At 43.0% G+C, this 20065-nt stretch overlaps 1 protein-coding gene across 2 annotated transcripts in view; it reads right to left on the bottom strand.

The window, feature by feature from the left end:
- Positions 1 to 19: 19 nt before the first annotated feature.
- Positions 20 to 20065, bottom strand: part of LOC106583902 (sarcoplasmic/endoplasmic reticulum calcium ATPase 1) — a 34815-nt gene continuing 14769 nt past the window's right edge. For both annotated transcript variants that reach the window (XM_014168545.3, XM_014168546.3), the window contains exons 8-25: positions 19864 to 19949; positions 19390 to 19545; positions 18856 to 18997; positions 18410 to 18576; positions 14914 to 15002; positions 14632 to 14734; positions 14324 to 14455; positions 14016 to 14141; positions 13627 to 13845; positions 12931 to 13042; positions 12352 to 12575; positions 11938 to 12158; positions 11449 to 11651; positions 8517 to 8602; positions 5160 to 5293; positions 4371 to 4488; positions 3571 to 3688; positions 20 to 358 (exon numbers count right to left, since the gene is read on the bottom strand). In XM_014168545.3, coding sequence (XP_014024020.1) covers positions 321 to 358; positions 3571 to 3688; positions 4371 to 4488; positions 5160 to 5293; positions 8517 to 8602; positions 11449 to 11651; positions 11938 to 12158; positions 12352 to 12575; positions 12931 to 13042; positions 13627 to 13845; positions 14016 to 14141; positions 14324 to 14455; positions 14632 to 14734; positions 14914 to 15002; positions 18410 to 18576; positions 18856 to 18997; positions 19390 to 19545; positions 19864 to 19949 — 2474 coding nt within the window. In that variant the 3' untranslated portion in view covers positions 20 to 320. The remainder of the gene's footprint in view (positions 359 to 3570; positions 3689 to 4370; positions 4489 to 5159; positions 5294 to 8516; positions 8603 to 11448; positions 11652 to 11937; positions 12159 to 12351; positions 12576 to 12930; positions 13043 to 13626; positions 13846 to 14015; positions 14142 to 14323; positions 14456 to 14631; positions 14735 to 14913; positions 15003 to 18409; positions 18577 to 18855; positions 18998 to 19389; positions 19546 to 19863; positions 19950 to 20065) is intronic.

Below are 20065 nucleotides of genomic sequence, written 5' to 3'. Positions count from 1 at the left end.
AACTATTAACCAGCCACTCTTGTATTCTCTTTTAATAGTTTTATTTTTTAAGAATAATTTGAATATATTGTTCATGTTCATAACACTCTTATATATTAACTTAATTTCAATACATACACAAAGAAAAAGTATTTATTTGTATATTTAAAAAAAACTTTTTTTAACTTTTTGTAATTTTCTGGTGGCTTTTGTTTCATTCTTTAATCTTGTTAGATTTTTTTTCTCTCACTTCTAGTGACGGTCTGCGCTCTCGTTTCTGGGAAGTGCTTCCACCGTTCCTCTTCTCATTCTTTTCTCTCCTTTATACTCCTGGTGTTCTTTTAGTCCCACTTCTTGCTTACTAGGTTGTCATCAGCAACTGCATGGGAAAGAGAAGGGTATTGGCAACCGATAAGGTAGGACTAGACTTAAGTCTCAAATTGAGCACTAGCCCCTAGGGATCAATTTGGAGGTTGGTTATAAGCAATTTCGGGAGCATTCCAACCCAGCCTAAAATTCCCATATTATTAGAAATACAGTCCTTTTAGATCTACATGAAGTACTGTTGATTGATGTGGAGTTGGGCATGCATCTATTATTCTGGCCATTTAGTTACATTTTAGTTCTGCTCAATTGACATTATCCAACATTTATATATTCAACAGCAAATATTGGTGGTTCTGTGTAGCTCAGTTCGGTACAGCATGGTGCTTCCAATGCCAGGATTGTGGGTTCAATTCCCAGGGGCCACCCACTTATAACATGTATGCACGCATGACCAAGTTTTGGATAAAAGCGTCTGCTAAATGATACCAACATTTGTACTATGTTCATAAAAAAAAAGGACTTTTCCATACAATAATAGGCTATGTTGACTGCAGTTAAATGTTATTGTTGGAAAATTGTAATATTAACAAGTTAAAACTGCAAAGGCTAACCTTGTCCTACCACTACCTACATCTAAGAATTACCTCAAGTAACCTGTACTCCCGCACACTGACTCAGTACCGGTACCCCCTGTATATAGCCTTATGTTATTGTGTTACTTTTTATTATTTTTTACTTTAGTTGGTAAATATTTTCTTAACCAACAGTGCAGTTCACGAAGAGCTAAGGGCTTGTAAGTAAGCATTTCACGGTAAGGTCTAAACTTGTTGTATTCGGCGCATGTGACAGTTTGATTTGATTTGTCCCCAAGCTAGATCTTGCTGGTGGAAGAGTCTACAAAGGCAATTACTACCTAAATGTGACATTATAGCCATAAAATTAGACAAACTTGTATTAAGCAAAATGGGGATACATAGAGACCTGTAGGAAGACGCTCACACAGACTTTAGTGAATACATATGAGTGGATATTATATGTATTATATATTATCAGTGTAAATTCAGTGTTGACACCATCTGGATACAAAACCATTGAATCATAAACAAAGTGAAAACAGGATGGAAGGGGGGAGTAGCGAAGGCAGTGGCAGGTATTGGAAAAGTGGGGGAGAGGGCAATGAAGGCACCTGATAGGAAGATAAATCATATTAACCTATTAAAGGTTTTGCAATTAAATGGGTATTATTTAGAATGGATGATAGTCTTAGTAAGCCATTGAAGCAGGTATGAAAGTCTGTGGATCAATGTTCACTCTAAGCTGTTTGCGTGCACAGCCACGCACCACCTCCAGGACTACGATGAAATGTCAGCCTGTGCAGAGATGCAAGAGATTGAACTTAACTGAGTTTGCTCTATGTAGATCAATGTTTCTCTGATTTAATCAACATTACATCAGCCACTTTTCAGTGCAACAAAACAAATCTAAGATTGAGTCTGTGATTTTGTTGTAGTTAGAGCCACAGCTAGCCTAGGCAGCTGATAGTGGGCTCTAGATCTTTTCTTCAACTACAGTACAGTGATGGAAGAAGTACCCAATTTTGTCATACTTGAGTAAAAGTAAAGATGCCTTCATAGAAAATGACTCAAGTAAGTGAGTCACCCAGTAAAATCCTACTTGAGTAAAAGTAAAAAAATATTTGGTTTTAAATATACTTAAGAATCAAAAGTATAAATCATTTCACATTCCTTAAGCAAACCAGACAGCACCATTTTCTTTTTTTTTCTTCTTCAAATTGCCAATAGCCAGGGGCACGTTCCAACCCTCAGACATAATTTACAAACGAAGCATGTGTTTAGTGAGTCTGCCAGATCAGAGGTAGTAGGGATGACAGTGCATTATTTTAATAGGTGTGTGAATTAGACACATTTTCTGTCTAGCTAAGCATTCAAAATGTAACGAGTACATTTTGGTGTCCGGGAAAATGTATGGAGTAAAAAGTACATCATTTTCTTTAGGAATGTAGTGAAGTAAAAGCATAAATTTGTCAAAAATATGAATAGTAAACTACAGATACCAAAAAAGTACTTATGTATTTTTACTTAAGTTCTTTACATCACTGCACAGTACACACTTAAAATTTTTTAAATGTTCCGACAGCCCGCCATTAAAGCTGGTTAAGAAGGAAAATTATGCTTTTGCAGCATGAATGGAGGATGCTTTATGTACGAGCCGGCCCACGGGTGACACGAATGTTTTACCTGCTGGGCACATCAATCCTAAAAAATAGTACAGATCAAACGCCCACTATCGGCTGTCTTGACTAAGCCAAAGCGCATCGGAGTATAATTCTATTGACGGGTAGTGCACGAGTGGTCTTTCAATCACCAGCCAGTGGATCCGCTTTTCAGAGCTGTGCGTGTGCACGTTTGTTGATATTCTTTGCTAGTTAGCGAGTTATTAGCCCAGTTATATGTAAGTATTGGTGTTACAAAGGCTCATGGCAGCAACCAGGTTTTCCTTCTCCTCTGGCCATGCCCCTCCCTGGCTAACTACCACACATGTTCCCAGTGAACTAATTGACATTCCTGCACCATTTAAGCTGCAGTTTTCCCCCTAGCTTTCAGTTGTGCTGGTGATTCAATCCGGTGGCCATCTTGCCTTTTTGTTCTTTCTTTGTTGTGCGTGACTGTCCAAAAACCAAAATTCCATAACCTCCAAACAACCCAGTGTGCTCTGTGTATGCAATAAAATCAAGTATTGGATTCCTGGCCATCTCCTCATTCCTCTAACATACTACCGCTATTGCACATCGGTCAGGAACGGTCCTAAACCTAATTTACAGTCCACCCTAGCCCTAATGCCTTTTCTTCAATTGGTCAGCGATGGGGTGTTACTGCTTCCTACAAGAGCATAATGTAAAAACGTTTTTAAAAGACTGCATTGAACACCCCATATAGGCTACTGTATGCTATGTCATAGAAATCAAAATTGTGAAAATGTTCTGGGATTTGCATTATTGGTTTTGTTGGTAGGCCACTCTGATAGGTCTACATTGTGCTCAGATAGACAGTAGCCAATAGGACATTGTGGCTAAAACTGTAAAGTTACACAGAATTCTCCCAACATTCCAGTTTCCACTCGCGAGACCTGAAATTTGCTCAGTGCCCAAAATAATTAGAGGGAACATTTCTGTGGATATTACAGGATATTATTTCAAGGAATGTTATAGATTTAATCGATAACAGATTGTGTGTGTGTCCTTACCCTCCAGGTAATTGCGGGCCACAAACTTGAGGACCTCGTCAATGAGGATGACAGGGAAGGAGAGCTTGAGCACCACCATCCATTTTTCCACGTTCAAGTGGGTCAACTTAAAGATCATCTGCAGCGGAGAGGACAGGCACATTTCAGACACATATCACATACTACTACTTAGTTATCACATACTCTTATGGCTAGATTCAATCCGATCGGGCTATGCACCTTTTTAAAAGCAATGTTTCCGCATTTGCGTAGACCACTCACTGTAAACGGTGCATATGTCGGCTCAATCGGAAATGACCTTTTAAATGTAAATCGCACTATAAAGGTCCAGATTGAATCTAGGCCTTACTCGATTGTCAAATACTCTTACTCAAGTATCACTCTTACTTAGGGCTCTATTCAATCTGTATCGCTGAAGCGTTACAGATTATGTGATAGAAATGTTCAGGTCATTTCCAATTGAGCCAATATATGTAGCGTTTACTGCGAATGCAGTCTCCGCTAACGTGGGAACATTGCTTTTTAAATTTCAATCGCGCTCTAACGCTACATTTCCGCAATACGAATTGAATAGCCCTTCGTGTTAGGGAACACAGTAAAGGGGACTGTATAACAATAATGTCTGTATAACAATGTTTGGCTGGGAGAGAGAGAGTGAGAATCAGACAGAAGGAGACTGAGAGAGTAAGACAAAAAGGAGGCAGAGCGAGATGGATGTAGGATCAAAACGAGTGGTCCTTGGAGCCGGATAGGACAAGTATGTGAGGTGAGGGTTGTGGTGCGAGGTAAGGCAGACTCACAGGCATGGGGTCGACGTAAATGATCACGAAGTGGAGTGACATGGAGAGGGACATGGCTCCAACCAGCCACAGGTTGCTCCAGGGGGGCATGCGCAGCAGGGACTGGTTCTCAGACAAACTGGGGGGGGGGACAGAGGGGTTACGTAATGCACGCTGGCTAAACACTGTGTGTGTGTGTGCGCTGAGATGTTTGGATCCTTTTTTAAATGTACATTTGATTTGTGGATACAAGTAAAGTATTTAAAATGTGTGTTGATGCAGGTGTGTGCCAAGAGGTGTGTAGAAGCGTGTGTTCTGAGATTACATGGTGAGGGATGGAGGATAATGTTTGTTCTGCAGGTTTAATCTAAAGTTACTCTTCCAATTTCTTTGGGGTTACACTACACTTTCAATGTTATAGCTACTTCTGGGATTAGGCTTTCATATCATACTCTTGATACTCTGTGTTTTAGAAACACACTGTTATAGAAGTGCTATAATTTATAAAACTTTACTGTTCCACGTCTAAGTTGATATACTGTGTATCAAGAATTACAGTGCTAACAAACTACCAATGTTGCAAGTTTGGAGGACCCAGATTAACCCTACTAGTGTCCTGCATTAAAAAACATGCCAAATGGATCATCTCCATTGAAAGTGCTTTTCTTTTTGTCAAGGAGTAGGCTTAATCTGGGATACGGGCCCTTAATGTTATGCATAATTGAATCTTGCATTTCTAACATGCATCTTCAAACATTCCTTTATATTGAACCAGGCAGGAACCAAAGTTTCTTCTAGTTGCAGTCTGACCTGTTGAGGGCATTGCACATCTCGATGGTGACCAACACAGACAGGGCCATGGTCATGGGGGGAGCGGCCTCAAACACCTCACAGTGGACGCCGACAAAGTCCTCGTTTTCCTCGTGGCACTGCATGAAGTGGGACTGAAGAGAAAAATCAAGAGAATTAGGATGGAACCATTTACTGGATTATCACAGAATCATTCACTACATTTTTGCTCAGTAAGAAGTTTAAATTTAGATCTTAGGTAGCCCCTACCCATAACATTAAATGAAGGTCTTTGACTATTGGTCTATTTTAAATGAGGATCTCTTGATGATGATTATGGTTTTAGACCAATGACGCAACATATATGAATTTGGAACTGCAGTGGCACTGTAGCACTTTTGTACGGTATATTTCATTATCTGGGATGGCGTTTCATGTCTGTTTTAATCTGGTGAAGCCAAGGCCAAATTTCTACATTTGTGTGGACAAAGTTTTTCTAATTCTAAAAAGCAATAGTTTATGTGATACAGGTGTGCTGGGCTGGGACAAAAAGTGGAGACCAATCCCTGTTCTACAGAGTCTGGTTAAATCCCAAATGTGACCCTATTTCCTATAGTGCACTACTTTTAAACAGGGCCCTATATAGGGTGGGATGCAACCTCTGTTCTACACACCAGACTGCATATTTTTGCTCAATAACGAATTTAAATGTAAGTCCTAGGTAGCCCCTTACCCCCAGGATTGTATAGGGAAAAAATACATTAATTCAGAGCTACATAGAGAGCCAGACTAGGGTTGCGATTTGGGATTGGGATTGTCTGCTTCATTTTTATTTGATTTAACTTTTAACTAGGCAAGTCAGTTAAGAATAAATTCTTAATTACAATGACAGCCTGGCAAAATGCCTCCTGTGGGGACAGGTCCATGGGATAAAGAGGCCTAAGATAACAACATAGCAAGGCAGCAACACATGACAACACAGCATGGTAGCAGCACAAAACATTGTGCAAACATTATTGGGCTTAGACAACAGCACAAAGGGCAAGAAGGTAGAGACAATAATACATCACACAAAGCAGCCACAACTGTCAGTAAGTGTCCACGGTTGAGTCTCTGAATGAAGAGATTGAGATAAAACTGTCCAGTTTGAGTGTTTGTTGCAGCTCGTTCCAGTCGCTAGCTGCAGCGAACTGAAAAGAGGGGCGACCCAGGGATGTGTGTGGTGACAAATCTGATGGCCAAATGGTAAAGAACATCTAGCCGCTCGAGAGCAACATTACCTGCCGATCTATAAATTATGTCTCCGTAATCTAGCATGGGTAGGATGGTCATCTGATTCAGGGTTAGTTTGGCAGCTGGGGTGAAAGAGGAGCAATTATGATAGAGGAAACCAAGTCTAGATTTAACTTTAGCCTGCAGCTTTGATATGTGCTGTCTAGCCATACTCCCAAGTACTTGTATGAAGTGACTACCTCAAGCTCTAAACCCTCAGAGGTAGTAATAACACCTGTGGGAGGAAGGGCATTCTTCTTACCAAACCGCATAACCTTGTTCTGAACACCTCCAAAACAAAGGTCAAGGGTAGAGAAAGCTTGTTGGACACTAAGAAAGCTTTGTTGTAGAGCATTTAACACAAGATCCGGGAGGGGCCAGCTGAGTACAAGAATGTATCATCTGCATATAAATGATGAGAGAGCTTCCTACTGCCTGAGCTATGTTGTTGATGTAAATTGAGAAGAGCGTGAGGCCTAGGATTGAGCCCTTGGTGACAGGCAGTGGCTGAGACAGCATATTTTTTGACTTTATACACTGGACTCTTTGAGAGAGGTAGTTAGCAAATCAGCCTAAAGACCCCTCAGAGACACCAATACTCCTTAGCCGGCCCACAAGAATGGAATGGTCTACCGTATCAAAAGCTTTGCCAAGTCAATAAAAATAGCAGCACAGTATTGCTAAGACTCAAGGGAAATGGTGACATCATTGAGGACCTTTAAGGTTGCAGTGACACATCCATAACCTGAGCGGAAACCAGATTGCATACGCAAGAGAATACTATCGACATCAAGAAAGCCAGTCAGTTGATTATTGACAAGTTTTTCCAACACTTTTGATAAACAGGGCAAATAGAAAGAGGCCTATAACAGTTAGGATCAGCTTGATCTACCCCTTTAAATAAAGGACTAACCGTGGCTGCCTTCCAAGCAATGGGAACCTCCCCAGAAAGGGGAGACAGGCTTGGCGATGATAGGGACAGCATCCTTAAAGAAGAAAGGGTCTTAACCATCTGACCCAGATGTTTTTTTGGGGTCAGGTTTAAGGAGCTCCTTTAGCACCTCAGACTCAGTGACTGCCTGCAGGAAGAAACTTTGTAGCGGGGCAGGGGAAAAATAGGGAGAAGCATCGGGGATAGGTGCATTAGAAGGGGTGGGATATGAGGAAATGTTGGATGGGCAAGGAGGCATGGCTGAGTCAAATAGGAATCCTGACTTACTGAAGTGGTGATTAATTAAAGAGCTCAGCCATGTGCTTCTTGTCAGTAACAACCACATCATCAACATTAAGGGACATGGGCAGCTGTGAGGAGGATGGTTTATTCTCCAGGTCTTTAACCGTTTTCCAGAATTTATTGGGGTTAGACCCACAGAGAGAGAACTGCTCCTTAAAGTAACTAACTTTAACCTTCCGGATAGCCTGAGTGCACTTATTTCTCATTTGCCTGAACGATAGCAAGCCAGCCTGAGTATGCGTGTGCCGAGCCTTTCGCCGAATGCAATTCTTAAGGTGGAGTAACTCTGCAAGATCACGGTCGAACCAGGGGCTGAACCTGTTTTTAATTCTCATTTTCTTTATGCGGGCATGTTTGTTAACAATACCACTGAAAATATCAAAAAAGAATGTCCAAGCGTCTTCGACAGAGGGTATCAAGCTGATTCTATACCATTTTACAGAGGCCAGTTGGAAGGAAGGCTTGCTCATTAAAGTTTTTTAGCAAGCGTCTATAACAAATCAGGACAGGTCGTTTTACTGAGCAGTCATTACGAACACAGGCTGTAAAACAATGAACACTAAGGCCATTACAGAAAACACTAGACTGATACTGTACCTATCAGGATTATTTGTCAGGATAACATCGAGGACAGTAGTCTTTTCTGGGTGTTTGGAGTCATACCTTGTGAGATTGGTAATAATCTGAAACAGATTTAGGGAGTCCCATTGCTTTAGGACTTTGTCAGACTTGGTCAGGACTTGCTTAAGGGGGTGCACCTCCCATAGACACCAATGTCATAGCAGTCTGCTTAGTTCATTGACTTCCATTGAAATAAAAATTAGGGAGTGGGAGGTCTTGCTTCCTCTTCCATATCTAATGCTACTACTCACCAGCTGGTAGAAAGACACGCCAGGGCCGTCCTCACTGTAGAGGAACCACCAGGCGGCAGCAGCAACGGTAGCAGCACCAACGTAGCCTGGAACACAGACCACAGGAAGTCAGGTAACATTGATCTAAATTGTAATCTGTCCAATTGATTTGATTACCTTTTCCTGTTGAAGTATTCGAGATGAGGGCATACTTTGTTGTTGTTTGCTTGTGTAGAATTTAATTACTTTTAATTAAATGTGTATTTTGTATCTACCGTGTTCCTTTATCCCTAGGATGTACAGAACCGGTGTAACATTAATTTGATTATTGCTTTGGCTGCAGTTTGTGTCCCACCACCATGCCAATAAAGCACTGCTCAATTTAAATGTGGTGTGGTAGAGGGGGGCAGGGTGTCTAGGCTGTAAGCCAGTGGAGGCTTCTTAGAGGAGGATGGCATGTTTTTTATTGTTGTGAAACAAAAGAAGTTATCATTTTTAGATAAAACTTTCCTAAACATATTCACGGCACCAAATAATTGATTAAAGGTCTACAGTAGCTTCAACAGCACTCTGTAGGGTAGCACCATGGTGTAGCTGGAGGACAGCTAGTTTCCGTTCTCCTCTGACATGTTGTCCACCCAATAAAAGGACCAGAGAATGAATCTAGTACTGAAAGTATAAGCTACAGCTAGCTAGCATTGCAGTGCATAGAATGTGGTGAGCAGACTCAGAAAGAGAGAAAGAATAGTTGAACAGTTTTGAACAAATACATTTCTTCAAAAATTATTGAGAAGCAAGCAAGAGAGAGAGAGAGCTAGCTATATTTTGTTGTATTACACCCCCCCCCCCGTTCCAATTTTTCGAACGAACAATCTGACAGCACAGTTGCAGCCACCAACACTCTAGATAACATAACAGCCTAACCAGCTCTGCTAGAGCGAGTAATGTTCAGTGAGCTGTTCTCTCTCTCTTAGATGTCTGGAAGTAGCTGGCAAGTTAGTACAGAACGCACGGATCAACCCTTAAAGAGATGGGTGGGGCTAAGGCTTAAGAGCGTGTGAACAATGCTGAATGGGTGTAGATACCAAAACATTGAAAGACGGTTTTCTCACAAGTGAGTTTACAAGTTGATCAACTTTCAAGGCAGAATTACTTTCCCATTGTTTCCTCAAATGCAGTGTATGATATCCAATGTAAAAAAACAGAAATTCAAATGTTGCTGCATAAGACCGAATCCAGGTGGTGAGTCACATATTTCGTTGTATTTTTTTCACTTTCACTTACTTAGCTAGTGAATGCAGCTAACTAGTTTAGCCTACTCAAACACCTGGCTCAAACAGAGGGATGCTATGCTAGCTCGCTAACTATGGCTATCCAACACTGGAACTCTAAGTCAAAGTAAGGTTTTGGTTTTATAAATATATTGCCACTGGGGCCAGCCGGTGTAACTGCTAAACTGCTTGCTGACTGTACTGCATGATTGTAGCGGGTTTACTAATGTGTTAGTTCTAGTTAGATAATATGGTGACAACGATGTAGGCTGTGTGTAGCGATTATGATATGAAGGTTTGGCTTGGAATGTTTTTTTCGCCTGGTCACAGAAAGCTGATGTGTTGTGCACAGATGTCCACAAGCGAAGGAAAATGTGAGAGGAGGAGGTCACGTAGATGCGAGAAGGAATTATACTACAAGAAAAGTGATCATGCTGTTTGTATGTGGCTGCTATGAAAGTGAACTGTTTGTGTGATCAGAGTTGCATTCATTCCACCAATTCTGTTGAAAAACGTTTCTTAAACGGAAGCGAACGGAACACAACAGGGATAAATGTACCTGAATTAGAAACTCATTTGTAACTGTTGGACTAATGATTACACCCTAGATCAGCTAGATGTAGGCAAGCGTGTGCAAGGCGGTATTGAATGTGCGACTGTCTGTCACCTTAATTACTCAAATTTATCTCTCGACCTGTGCACCTATGTTGTAAACGTTCATTCATAGGTTAGGTTGTAGCAACCTAATGATGGGTAAAGAGAACATTTTAGTATCATGTAATAGCCTAAACCTAGCGATGTTACATTGAGCTGGGTGAATGGGATATGAATGACAGTCATCCAATATGCTGTAATAGAAATAAGGCCATGCTTATTAAAAAAATAATCGTCCTCCTTTATGTTAAACCGCACCGACCGCCACTGCTGTACGCCCCTCGTTGGGCAAAGCAGCAGTCGGTGAGGGTTGAGGCTCTAAGTGTTTGACATTGGGTCAGGGTTGCAGTTAGATTTACGACTGAGCCAGGGATAGTTCAGGGTTGGAGTGTCGGGCATAGCTTCATGAGATACATGATAGTGAGCATATGTTGAACCTGGAACATGGCTCTGTTCCAATATCCTCGCTAGCATTCTACATAATCCCTGTTTATACAGGGCTTGCAATGCCAAGGTTGTGGGTTTGATTCCCACAGGGCACAATTATGAAAAAAGTATGTGCTTTACTGTAAGTTGCTCTGGATAAGAGCGTCTGCTAAATGACCAATGTGTTCTTTGACCTGATCTTGTTTGTTTACACTTGGAAGATCTGATTTACAATTAGATCACAATGAGTCTTTTAATTGTCTACACCTGTCTACAAATGTGGGCACAATTAGAATGTGGACAAAGGATGGGGCTTTAGACACAATATCCACCTTAGCATACTACTTAAAAACCACATCCACACTAGCAAACTACTTAGAATGAGGCAATGTATTGGTCATGCATTCACAATGGTATTCTAGTGACCCCCAATGGTTGTTGAAAGAAAAGGAGAGTAGGAGGAAAGCAGAATGGCCAGTGCATTTGTAATTGTATTGTTTTGTTTTGTATTTGGTGTTTTTGACGTGTTCCTGACTTCACAGAATACATTTCCTTGAAAATGGACAATAAAAGTGTTGGTATGGTATCTTATCGTATCGTACCTCCAATGGCGAGGTATCTGAAGAACAGCCATCCAGAGATGAGGGGCTCCTTGGGGGAGCGGGGCAGCTTGCTCATGATGTCCAGGTCAGGGGGGTTGAAGCCCAGGGCAGTGGCAGGGAGACCATCAGTCACCAGGTTGACCCACAGCAGCTGGACAGGGATCAGAGCCTCCGGCAGACCCAGGGCAGCGGTCAGGAAGATACTGAGAGAGATGGAGGGATGGATGATGAGCGAGGGAAAGAAAGAAAGAAAAAAGAAGAGTCATTTGTGACTAGAACTGTGTGTGGCCGTCATATTGATGTTCTTGCTCACAGTGGTGTCTTGGTCACACTCATGGCAGTCAAGTAGTTATGCTGCTACTACAGTGAATCTCTGTCTTCCAACAAGTCCCTCTGGATTAGCGGTCAACCACGGTAATGTCTCAGTTGTGATGTGGTCACTTCACCCCCCCCCCCCCCCCCCCCCACCCCCCCACCCCGAACACTCACCAGACGACCTCACCGACGTTGGAGGAGATGAGGTAACGGATGAACTGCTTCATGTTATTGTAAATGGCTCTGCCCTCCTCGACGGCTGCCACAATGGAAGAGAAGTTGTCGTCGGCCAGGACCATCTCAGAGGCAGACTTGGCAACGGCAGTGCCAGAGCCCATGGCGATGCCGATCTCGGCCTTCTTCAGGGCGGGGGCATCGTTCACTCCATCTCCGGTCTGGTGGAGGAGGAGGAAGAGAGAGAAGGAAGAAAAGAGAAGGTAGAGAAGGAAGATGACTGTTAGTGATGTGTTCTAGATGATATGAATCGTATTTCTGCAAATATTAAATTTGTTGTCATTTGTAAGGTTGTACAATAAAGCTTTTGAGTTTTAAATAGATATCTCCTCTGTTCCTGTTTCCTCCCCTCACCATGGCGGTGATCTCATCGAAGCCTTGCAGGAACTCAACGATCTTGGACTTGTGAGAGGGCTCAACGCGGGCATAGCAACAGGCCTTGCGGACTGCTTTTTTTTGCTCGTGGAGGGGCAGGTCGTCAAATTCACGGCCAGTGAAGGCTCGGCCAGTAGTGTCCTCATCCTCGGTGAAGATGCCAATACGACGGCAGATAGCCACGGCTGTTCCCTTGTTGTCACCTGGGAGGGAGGGAGGGAGGGAGGGAGGGAGGGAGGGAGGGTAATGAGTTGTAAGATATTGTTTCTCAATTTATTTCAGAATGAACTATAATGGAGGAAAGACAACCAACAGAGAAGAGGTAGATGGATGGAAACAGTGGGAATGATAAAGACATGCAGACAGAGAGAAAAAGTAAGCTAGGGTTGCAAAAATTGGGTAACTTTCCCAAAATCCCAGGTTTTCCAGAAATCCTGGTTGGAGGATTCCGGATTTCCTGTTTATTCTGTCTTTATTCCGGGAACTTCCAACCGGGTTTTCTTGGAAAACAGGGAACTTTAGGAAAAGCATCACATTTTTACTGTCCAGTATACTGACCAGTGATCATGATGACGCGGATGCCAGCAGCCCTGCACAGCTCAATAGCTCCAATGACCTCCTTACGAGGGGGGTCCAGCATGCCCACGCAGCCCACGAAGGTAAGGTCAGTCTGTGGACCACAGACAGAGAGAGAGAGGAGACGTAGGGCAAGTGCTTTAGAAATTAAATGAGTTGTTGTGCAAATAAAGCTTGAATGTAATGAATTTAGATAGAAATTCCAGCAGATTTGTTTGTATTTACCAAGTAATTATTATAATAAATTTTTTGTTATTATACATTTTCCCCCTAATTGTTAGTTACGACCTTGTCTCATCGCTGCAACTCCTCAATGGGCTCGGGAGAGGTGAAGGTTGAGACATGCGTCCTCCGAAACTTCTTAACACTCTGCACACTTAACCCGGAATTCAGCTGCACCAATGTGTCGGAGGAAACACCGTTCAAAGCCACAAGGAGTCGCTAGAGCGCGATGAGCCAAAGAAAGACCCCTGCCAATCTCCCCCCGGCGCTGGGCCAATTGTGCACTAACCTATGGGGTTCCCGGTCACGCCTCAGCACTGCGATCCATTGCCTTAGACCGCTGAGCCACTCAGGAACCCCTTAAATTCTAGGTAAATAAACACAGAAGGTACTTAAATTCCTCCCCCCCCCCTCTCTCCCTGACGTGCTCCCCCCTTCTCTCCTCTCCTTTCTCACCTCGTAGTCGCCGAACTTGGTGGAGTCTACGAGGTTCATCTCTTCCATGCGGAGGGGTGTGTCACGGGTGGCCAGTGCCAGACAACGCAGGGTGTCACGGCCAGTCCCCCACTCCTTGATCACAGTCATGATCTTGTTCTTGACAGGCTCGGACAAGGGCACACGGGTGGTGCCAACGCGCACATATGCACACCTCTCAATAACACCCTCGGGAGCGCCCTAAGGAGAGAGAGATAGAGGGAGAGAGAGAACAGTCAGGACTCAAGGAGCATTTTGGAACTTTATAAACAATCACTGCAAGATTGCTATAGAGATTACTGATATGACAACGTCACTGGGGGCGTTTACTCTGAGCATTTCCATAGAGATGGTTGCCGGTATTCTCTCACCTTGACGAACATCTTGTTGCCGACAGCAGCCTTAGAGGACTTGGCTGGTGAGCAGAACACTGACATGGACTTCCTGTCTCTGGAGAACTCCAGGGTGAACTCCTTCTTCATCAGCTGCTTGATCACCTGGGAGAGAGACGGAGAGGACATGGGTAGGCTGGAGAGGGAGGAATGAGAGGGATGGAATGGGGGAGTATGTTGGAGAGGGAAGCCAGAAGAAAAAGAGGGAGGTGAGAGAGGGTGGACTGGAGAGAGGGAGGAAATGAGGGATAGAGGAAAGGTGGAGGGAGGGAGGAAGGAAGACTTACAGAGCAACAGGCGTTGGCTCTGTCGGGCTTGGACAGGCCGCGCACTTCAGTGTTGAACACATTCATCTTCTCAACCAGGCAGCACAGAGCGGTCTCAGTGGCCTCGCCCACCTTCTCATAGATTCCCTTAGTCTGCAAGAGAGAGGGAGAGGAGAGAGGGGAAAGACACTATCAGATCTGGTCTAGACCAATACACATATCAGATACATAAAATAACAGCTACACATATACAGATACTGAGTGCTGACTCAGTACCACGCACACACGCATGCACACACACGCACGCAAACTCACAAACACTCACTTACATCGTTGTAGTCCATAGAGGAGTCATTGCACAGAGCACAGATGGTGGATAGCTCCACCAAGCCATCATACTGGCCACACTTCACTAATGCACCGTTCTTAGTACTGAGAGAGAGATGGAGAAGACAGTAAGTCAGGTGTGTGTGTGTGTGTGTGTGTGTGTGTGTGTGTGTGTGTGTGTGTGTGTGTGTGTGTGTGTGTGTGTGTGTGTGTGTGTGTGTGTGTGTGTGTGTGTGTGTGTGTGTGTGTGTGTGTGTGTGTGTGTGTTTCCAGGCTATACTCACACTTCTCCCTCGGGAGTGTACTTGGAACCGGAGATGTCGAAAGAACCCAGAGAAACGCTGTCTCCGTCCACTTTGTCAATAATGAACATCTGGAACCACATCACAAAGACAACACACACACACACACACACACACACACACACACACACACACACACACACACACACACACACACACACACACACACACACTACTTAACTATGCATTTAAAAAAAAGCCAACTGAACCAATTTCTTAATCACCGTTATTTTGTGAGTTGGGTGGACTTTAGAAGGACAATAAATTGATCTAATGTATGTGTGAGTACATTTTTAAAAGGCAACAATGTATGTTGGGTCTGCTACGGTATATGCCCAAATGTTGAGCGTACTCACAATCCTATTGCAGTTGGCTGCCTTACAATTGTACTTTGAATCAACAAACTCTGCTCGAGGTGAGCTGAATTTGAACAAGCTTGATGAGTAAAATTACAAAATGTATGTTTGCTCAAAACCACTGAAAACCAGGAGGATGGACTTTGCTATAGAATCACCTACGAGAGGGTCGTTGACAAGCTCCGTTACTGCAGTAATTAAATCATAAAGTGAACTTGTTTTAAAGAAATTAAAAGTCTCTCCTTTTGATTAGAATCATTCCACGACATTGGTTTTAAAAAAAACGGATTGTTTTTCATTTAATTTGATTGAATACTAAACTTATTAGAAATATTCACATCCATGGGTTTATGATGATGAAGTAAGCTGCTACATGGTTCAAATGCAATGCAATTGTCATCTGCTATTTCTGTAGTGCAGATATTATCTGTAAGATGGTTCCATAATGTTTATAAAACATTACATTTGCCAGTAGTATAATGTGGAAATTTCCCCTTTCTCTTTATACTGGATCTTAATCCAGCACCTGTGAAAGGTTTGGATATGCATAAAATCCTCCATAGTCTAAGATTCCTTGTCTGTATTATATGCCCACAGGGAGCAATTATGGTTCCTGTAACTGTATTTAGACATAGCCTATTTAAATGTCATTTCGTTTTTATTAGAATTTAATTACAATTATACACTGTCTTTTTAGGCCTTTTCAATAGCCTAGTGAATTTAATCTTGCTTATTGACTACGTTTGGCATGTCCATGTCCAGACTGCAATTTACAGTAGGCCTAGGAGCCCCTATATCAGTGCAAATGCTATAGCCTATTTAACAATGTATTTCCATACTGAAGCAATGCAATGCTTATATAAACAGGTCGACCGCAAACATGTTCAACATATGTTGCAAATATGGGGCAGGCTATTTAACCAACTAGGCTATAACAGAGTAACATTGGAATTGGAGTTGATAACAACGCAATACACAAAAGACCAAATAAACACAACTTGAAGCAACCACCTATTTAGCCACGGAGCACGTTCTGATTGGTGTCACGTCCTGGCCAGTATAAGGGTTAATTGGTATTGTAGTTTGGTCAGGACGTGGCAGAGGGTACTTTTTTTATGTGGTTCAGGGTGGTGTTTTGGGAAAAGGGTGTTTGATTTATTATTTCCGGGTTTTGAGTTATGGTCTATGTTTATGTATTTCTATGTGTAGTCTAGTGAGTGTGTTTCTATGTTGAGTTAATTGGGGTGGACTTCCAATTGAAGGCAGCTGTTTGGTGTTGCCTTTGATTGGAAGTCCTATATTAGTTGGGTGTGTTTGTCTTGTATTTGTGGGAGATTGTTTTTGCACTGCGTATGTATAGCCTGCAAAACTGTCATTTGTTGTGCTTATTGTTTTCTTGTTTTTTCGTGTTCAACGTTCGTTAATAAATTAAGAAAATGAACACCAACTCTGCTGCATATTGGTCCACCTTTTCAGACGACGATTTCGCTATATCATCGGAAGATGAAGAAGTTCGTGACAATTGGCCAGTGAGGGGCAAACCTCGACACACCCACAACTGGTTGATTTATCAAAACCCAGCCCTTTCGCACCACCACCAGCAACTGTGCCTATAATGGTTGTGGTGAAAATAGCAAAAATATTTCTGACATACCCCTGAACCTATAGTGCTACCGTCAGTGCTTAGATTTACCACTGCATTAGCTTTGTTGAAATAGAGCCCAAAATCTCAATTTAATGTATTTTAAATTCAGGCTGTAACACAACAACATGTGGGGGAAAAATGAAGGGGTACGAATACTTTCTTAAGGCACGGATTAGTAAATTACATTGTTTGATTGGCTGATTACACCAAAAATAAATAACGTACACTGAGTGTACAAAACATTAGAAACACCTTCCTAATATTCACCACCTTTTGCCCACAGAACAGCCTCAGTTTATCGGGGCATGGACTACAAGGTGTCGAAGGCATTCAACAGGGATGCTGGCCCATGTTGACTCCATTGCTTCCCACAGTTGTGTCAAGTTGGCTGTGCAGTATGTCCATTGGGTGGTGGATCAGGCTTGACACACAGGGAAACTGTTGAGCGTGAAAAAAACAGCAGCGTTGCAGTTCTTGGCACACTCAAACCGGTGCGCCTGGCACCTACTACCATACCCCGTTCAAAGGCACTTAAATCTTTTGTCTTGCCCATTCACCCTCTGAATGGGACACATACACAATCCATGTCTCAATTGTCTTAAAAATCCTTATTTAACCTGTCTCCTCCCCTTCATCTACACTGGTTGAGGTGGATTTAGCAGGTGACATCAATAAGGGATCTTAGCTTTCATACTGGATTCACCTGGTCAGTGTTCCTAATGTTTTTCAGAAACAAATCTAATATGTTGGTAGTTGGATGTTTTGCACCCGTTACTGAGATGTCTGTTCCAGTTTATATGATTTAGGTAGTCTCAATAATCAATCTTCCTTACCCCTGCAGTCATTCTCAATGCAGGTTGCGGGTGAATAAAAGTTACAATTGCTGGATATCCTCGCTCTGGATTCCAATAGGAATTAAACATCACTTTGCAAACCAGCATTGAGGTTTAAATCAGCGTACAATTGTAAGGGAATCAGCTGCAATAGGATTGTGAGTGTTCTGCAATAGGATTGTAGTTAAATAAAGGTTAAATAAATAAATAATAAAAATAATAATAATAATAATGGCATTGAGGTTGATTCAACGTACAATTGTAAGGCGCGCAGCTGCAATAGGATTGTGATAGAACTCCTATTGCAGCTGGTTGCCTTACAATTGTATGTTGAATCCACACCTTTTTTACAGTGTGGTGGATCTCTGGTGCGTTTGTGTGTGTGTTTGAACGCACAGCGCACGTGTGCATGTGTGTGTTTGTGTTTGTGCGACGTGTGTGTGTGTGTGTGTGTGTGTGTACGGCGTGTGTGTGTGTGTACGGCGTGTGTGTGTGTGTGTGTGTGTACGGCGTGTGTGTGTGTGGCGTGTGTGTGTGTGTGTGTGTGTGTGTGTGTGTGTGTGTGTGTGTGTGTGTGTGTGTGTGTGTGTGTGTGTGTGTGTGTGTGTGTGTGTGTGTGTGTGTGTGTGTGTGTGTGTACCCACCTTGGTGACACACATCTGGTTAGTGGTGAGGGTGCCGGTCTTGTCGGAGCAGATGACGGAGGTGCAGCCCAGAGTCTCCACAGAGGGCAGGGAGCGGACGATGGCATTCTTCTTGGCCATACGGCGGGTACCCAGAGCCAGGCAAGTGGTGATCACAGCGGGCAGACCTGGGGGGGAGAGAGAGTGGGGAGAAGGGGGACAGATGGTAGAGAGAGAGAGGGGGAAAGAGTGTTATTAGTTAGGCAGTGAACCATGTTCATGTTCATGTGATGAGAAACCTTGCTTGAGACCTGAAGATTTGCATTAGTTTTGCTACATAGGCATTAGCTCAGCAGGTTAACACAGTCTCAAGGGTGATTGGTTGATTTACTTTTGTCCACTTTATTTTGACCCATCTAGACTTTTTAGATTAGATTAGTGCTAGTCCAGTAGTATCAGTTGCTTACCCTCAGGAATGGCAGCCACAGCCAGGGCCACAGCAATCTTGAAGTAGTAGACGGCCCCGCGAATCCAGGAGCCTCCATGAACGGGGTCATTGAAGTGGCCAATGTTGATCATCCACACGGCAACACAGATCAGGGAGATGACCTGTTATGGAATAGACAACAAAAGGTTGTCAGATAAAGCCTGGTTTAAAAATATATATAATACAATTGTCATCATTACACTATTGGTTTCCTTACAATGTAAGTCTATGGACAAGGTATGACTTGGTTTTATTTCCCTGACACTGTTTCTAAATGCTTACATTTTACCATTTGTGGCTCAAATCCCACTGTCATTTTGTAATTTGGGTGAAATATCCCTTTAAGTTGTATCAAATCAAAAATGGCAAAAATTGGTTACTTGACCATTTTAAGGCAGCAGGGAAACTAATCTTGTCAAGTTGCAACAACTAAGGTAGTGTAGTAGTAGTAGCAGGTGTAGTAGTGTAGTAGTAGTAGCAGTAGTAGTAGTGTAGTAGTAGCTGTCTGTCTCACCTTGGACAGCTGCTCTCCGAACTCGTCCAGTTTGGCCTGCAGGGGGGTCTTCTCCTGCTCTGTCGCAGCCATCTGGTCACGGATCTTCCCGATCTCTGTAGAGACACCAGTCGCCACGGCTATGCCGATAGCCTTGCCTGAAGCGATGTTGGTGCCCTTGAGGGACGGACAGAGGGAGGGAGAGAGGGAGCGAGGGAGCGAGGGAAAGGGAGGGAGAGAGAGGGGGAGAAGGAGATAGTGGAAAGAGTGAGAGAGAGAGAGAGAGAGAGAGAGAGAGAGAGAGAGAGAGAGAGAGGGGAAAAGAGGGAGCGGTCAATTAATTGCTGTAAGGGTGGAGGAGATGGAGAGTAGAAGAGGCTCATATAGAGAAGGGCAGGAGTGTGGAAAACAACAGTTAGATTGATGGAGATTCTGAGATGGAGGAATAGAAAAAATAGATAGATGGATAAATATATATATAGGAGAGTTCCTCACAGAGAAAAGCATGTTCTTCTTGTCCTGGTTGACAGCTCTCATGTCTGGGACGGCATCGGTGTGCTTGATCACACTGACAGACTCACCTGAGCGAGGACAGAGACAGAGCGGCAGATAGAGTGATTTTTACAACAAAATAGTTTTACATGTATTTATATTAGGGCTGTCAAAAGATTAAAAACAGTTAATAAAGTTAACTCTC

Source organism: Salmo salar, chromosome 23 (assembly GCF_965601325.2).
Source record: "Salmo salar chromosome 23, fSalSal1, whole genome shotgun sequence".
Lineage (NCBI taxonomy): Eukaryota > Metazoa > Chordata > Actinopteri > Salmoniformes > Salmonidae > Salmo > Salmo salar.
The sequence above is the reverse complement of the archived record's forward strand: the minus strand, read 5'-3'. Positions and strand labels throughout refer to the sequence as shown.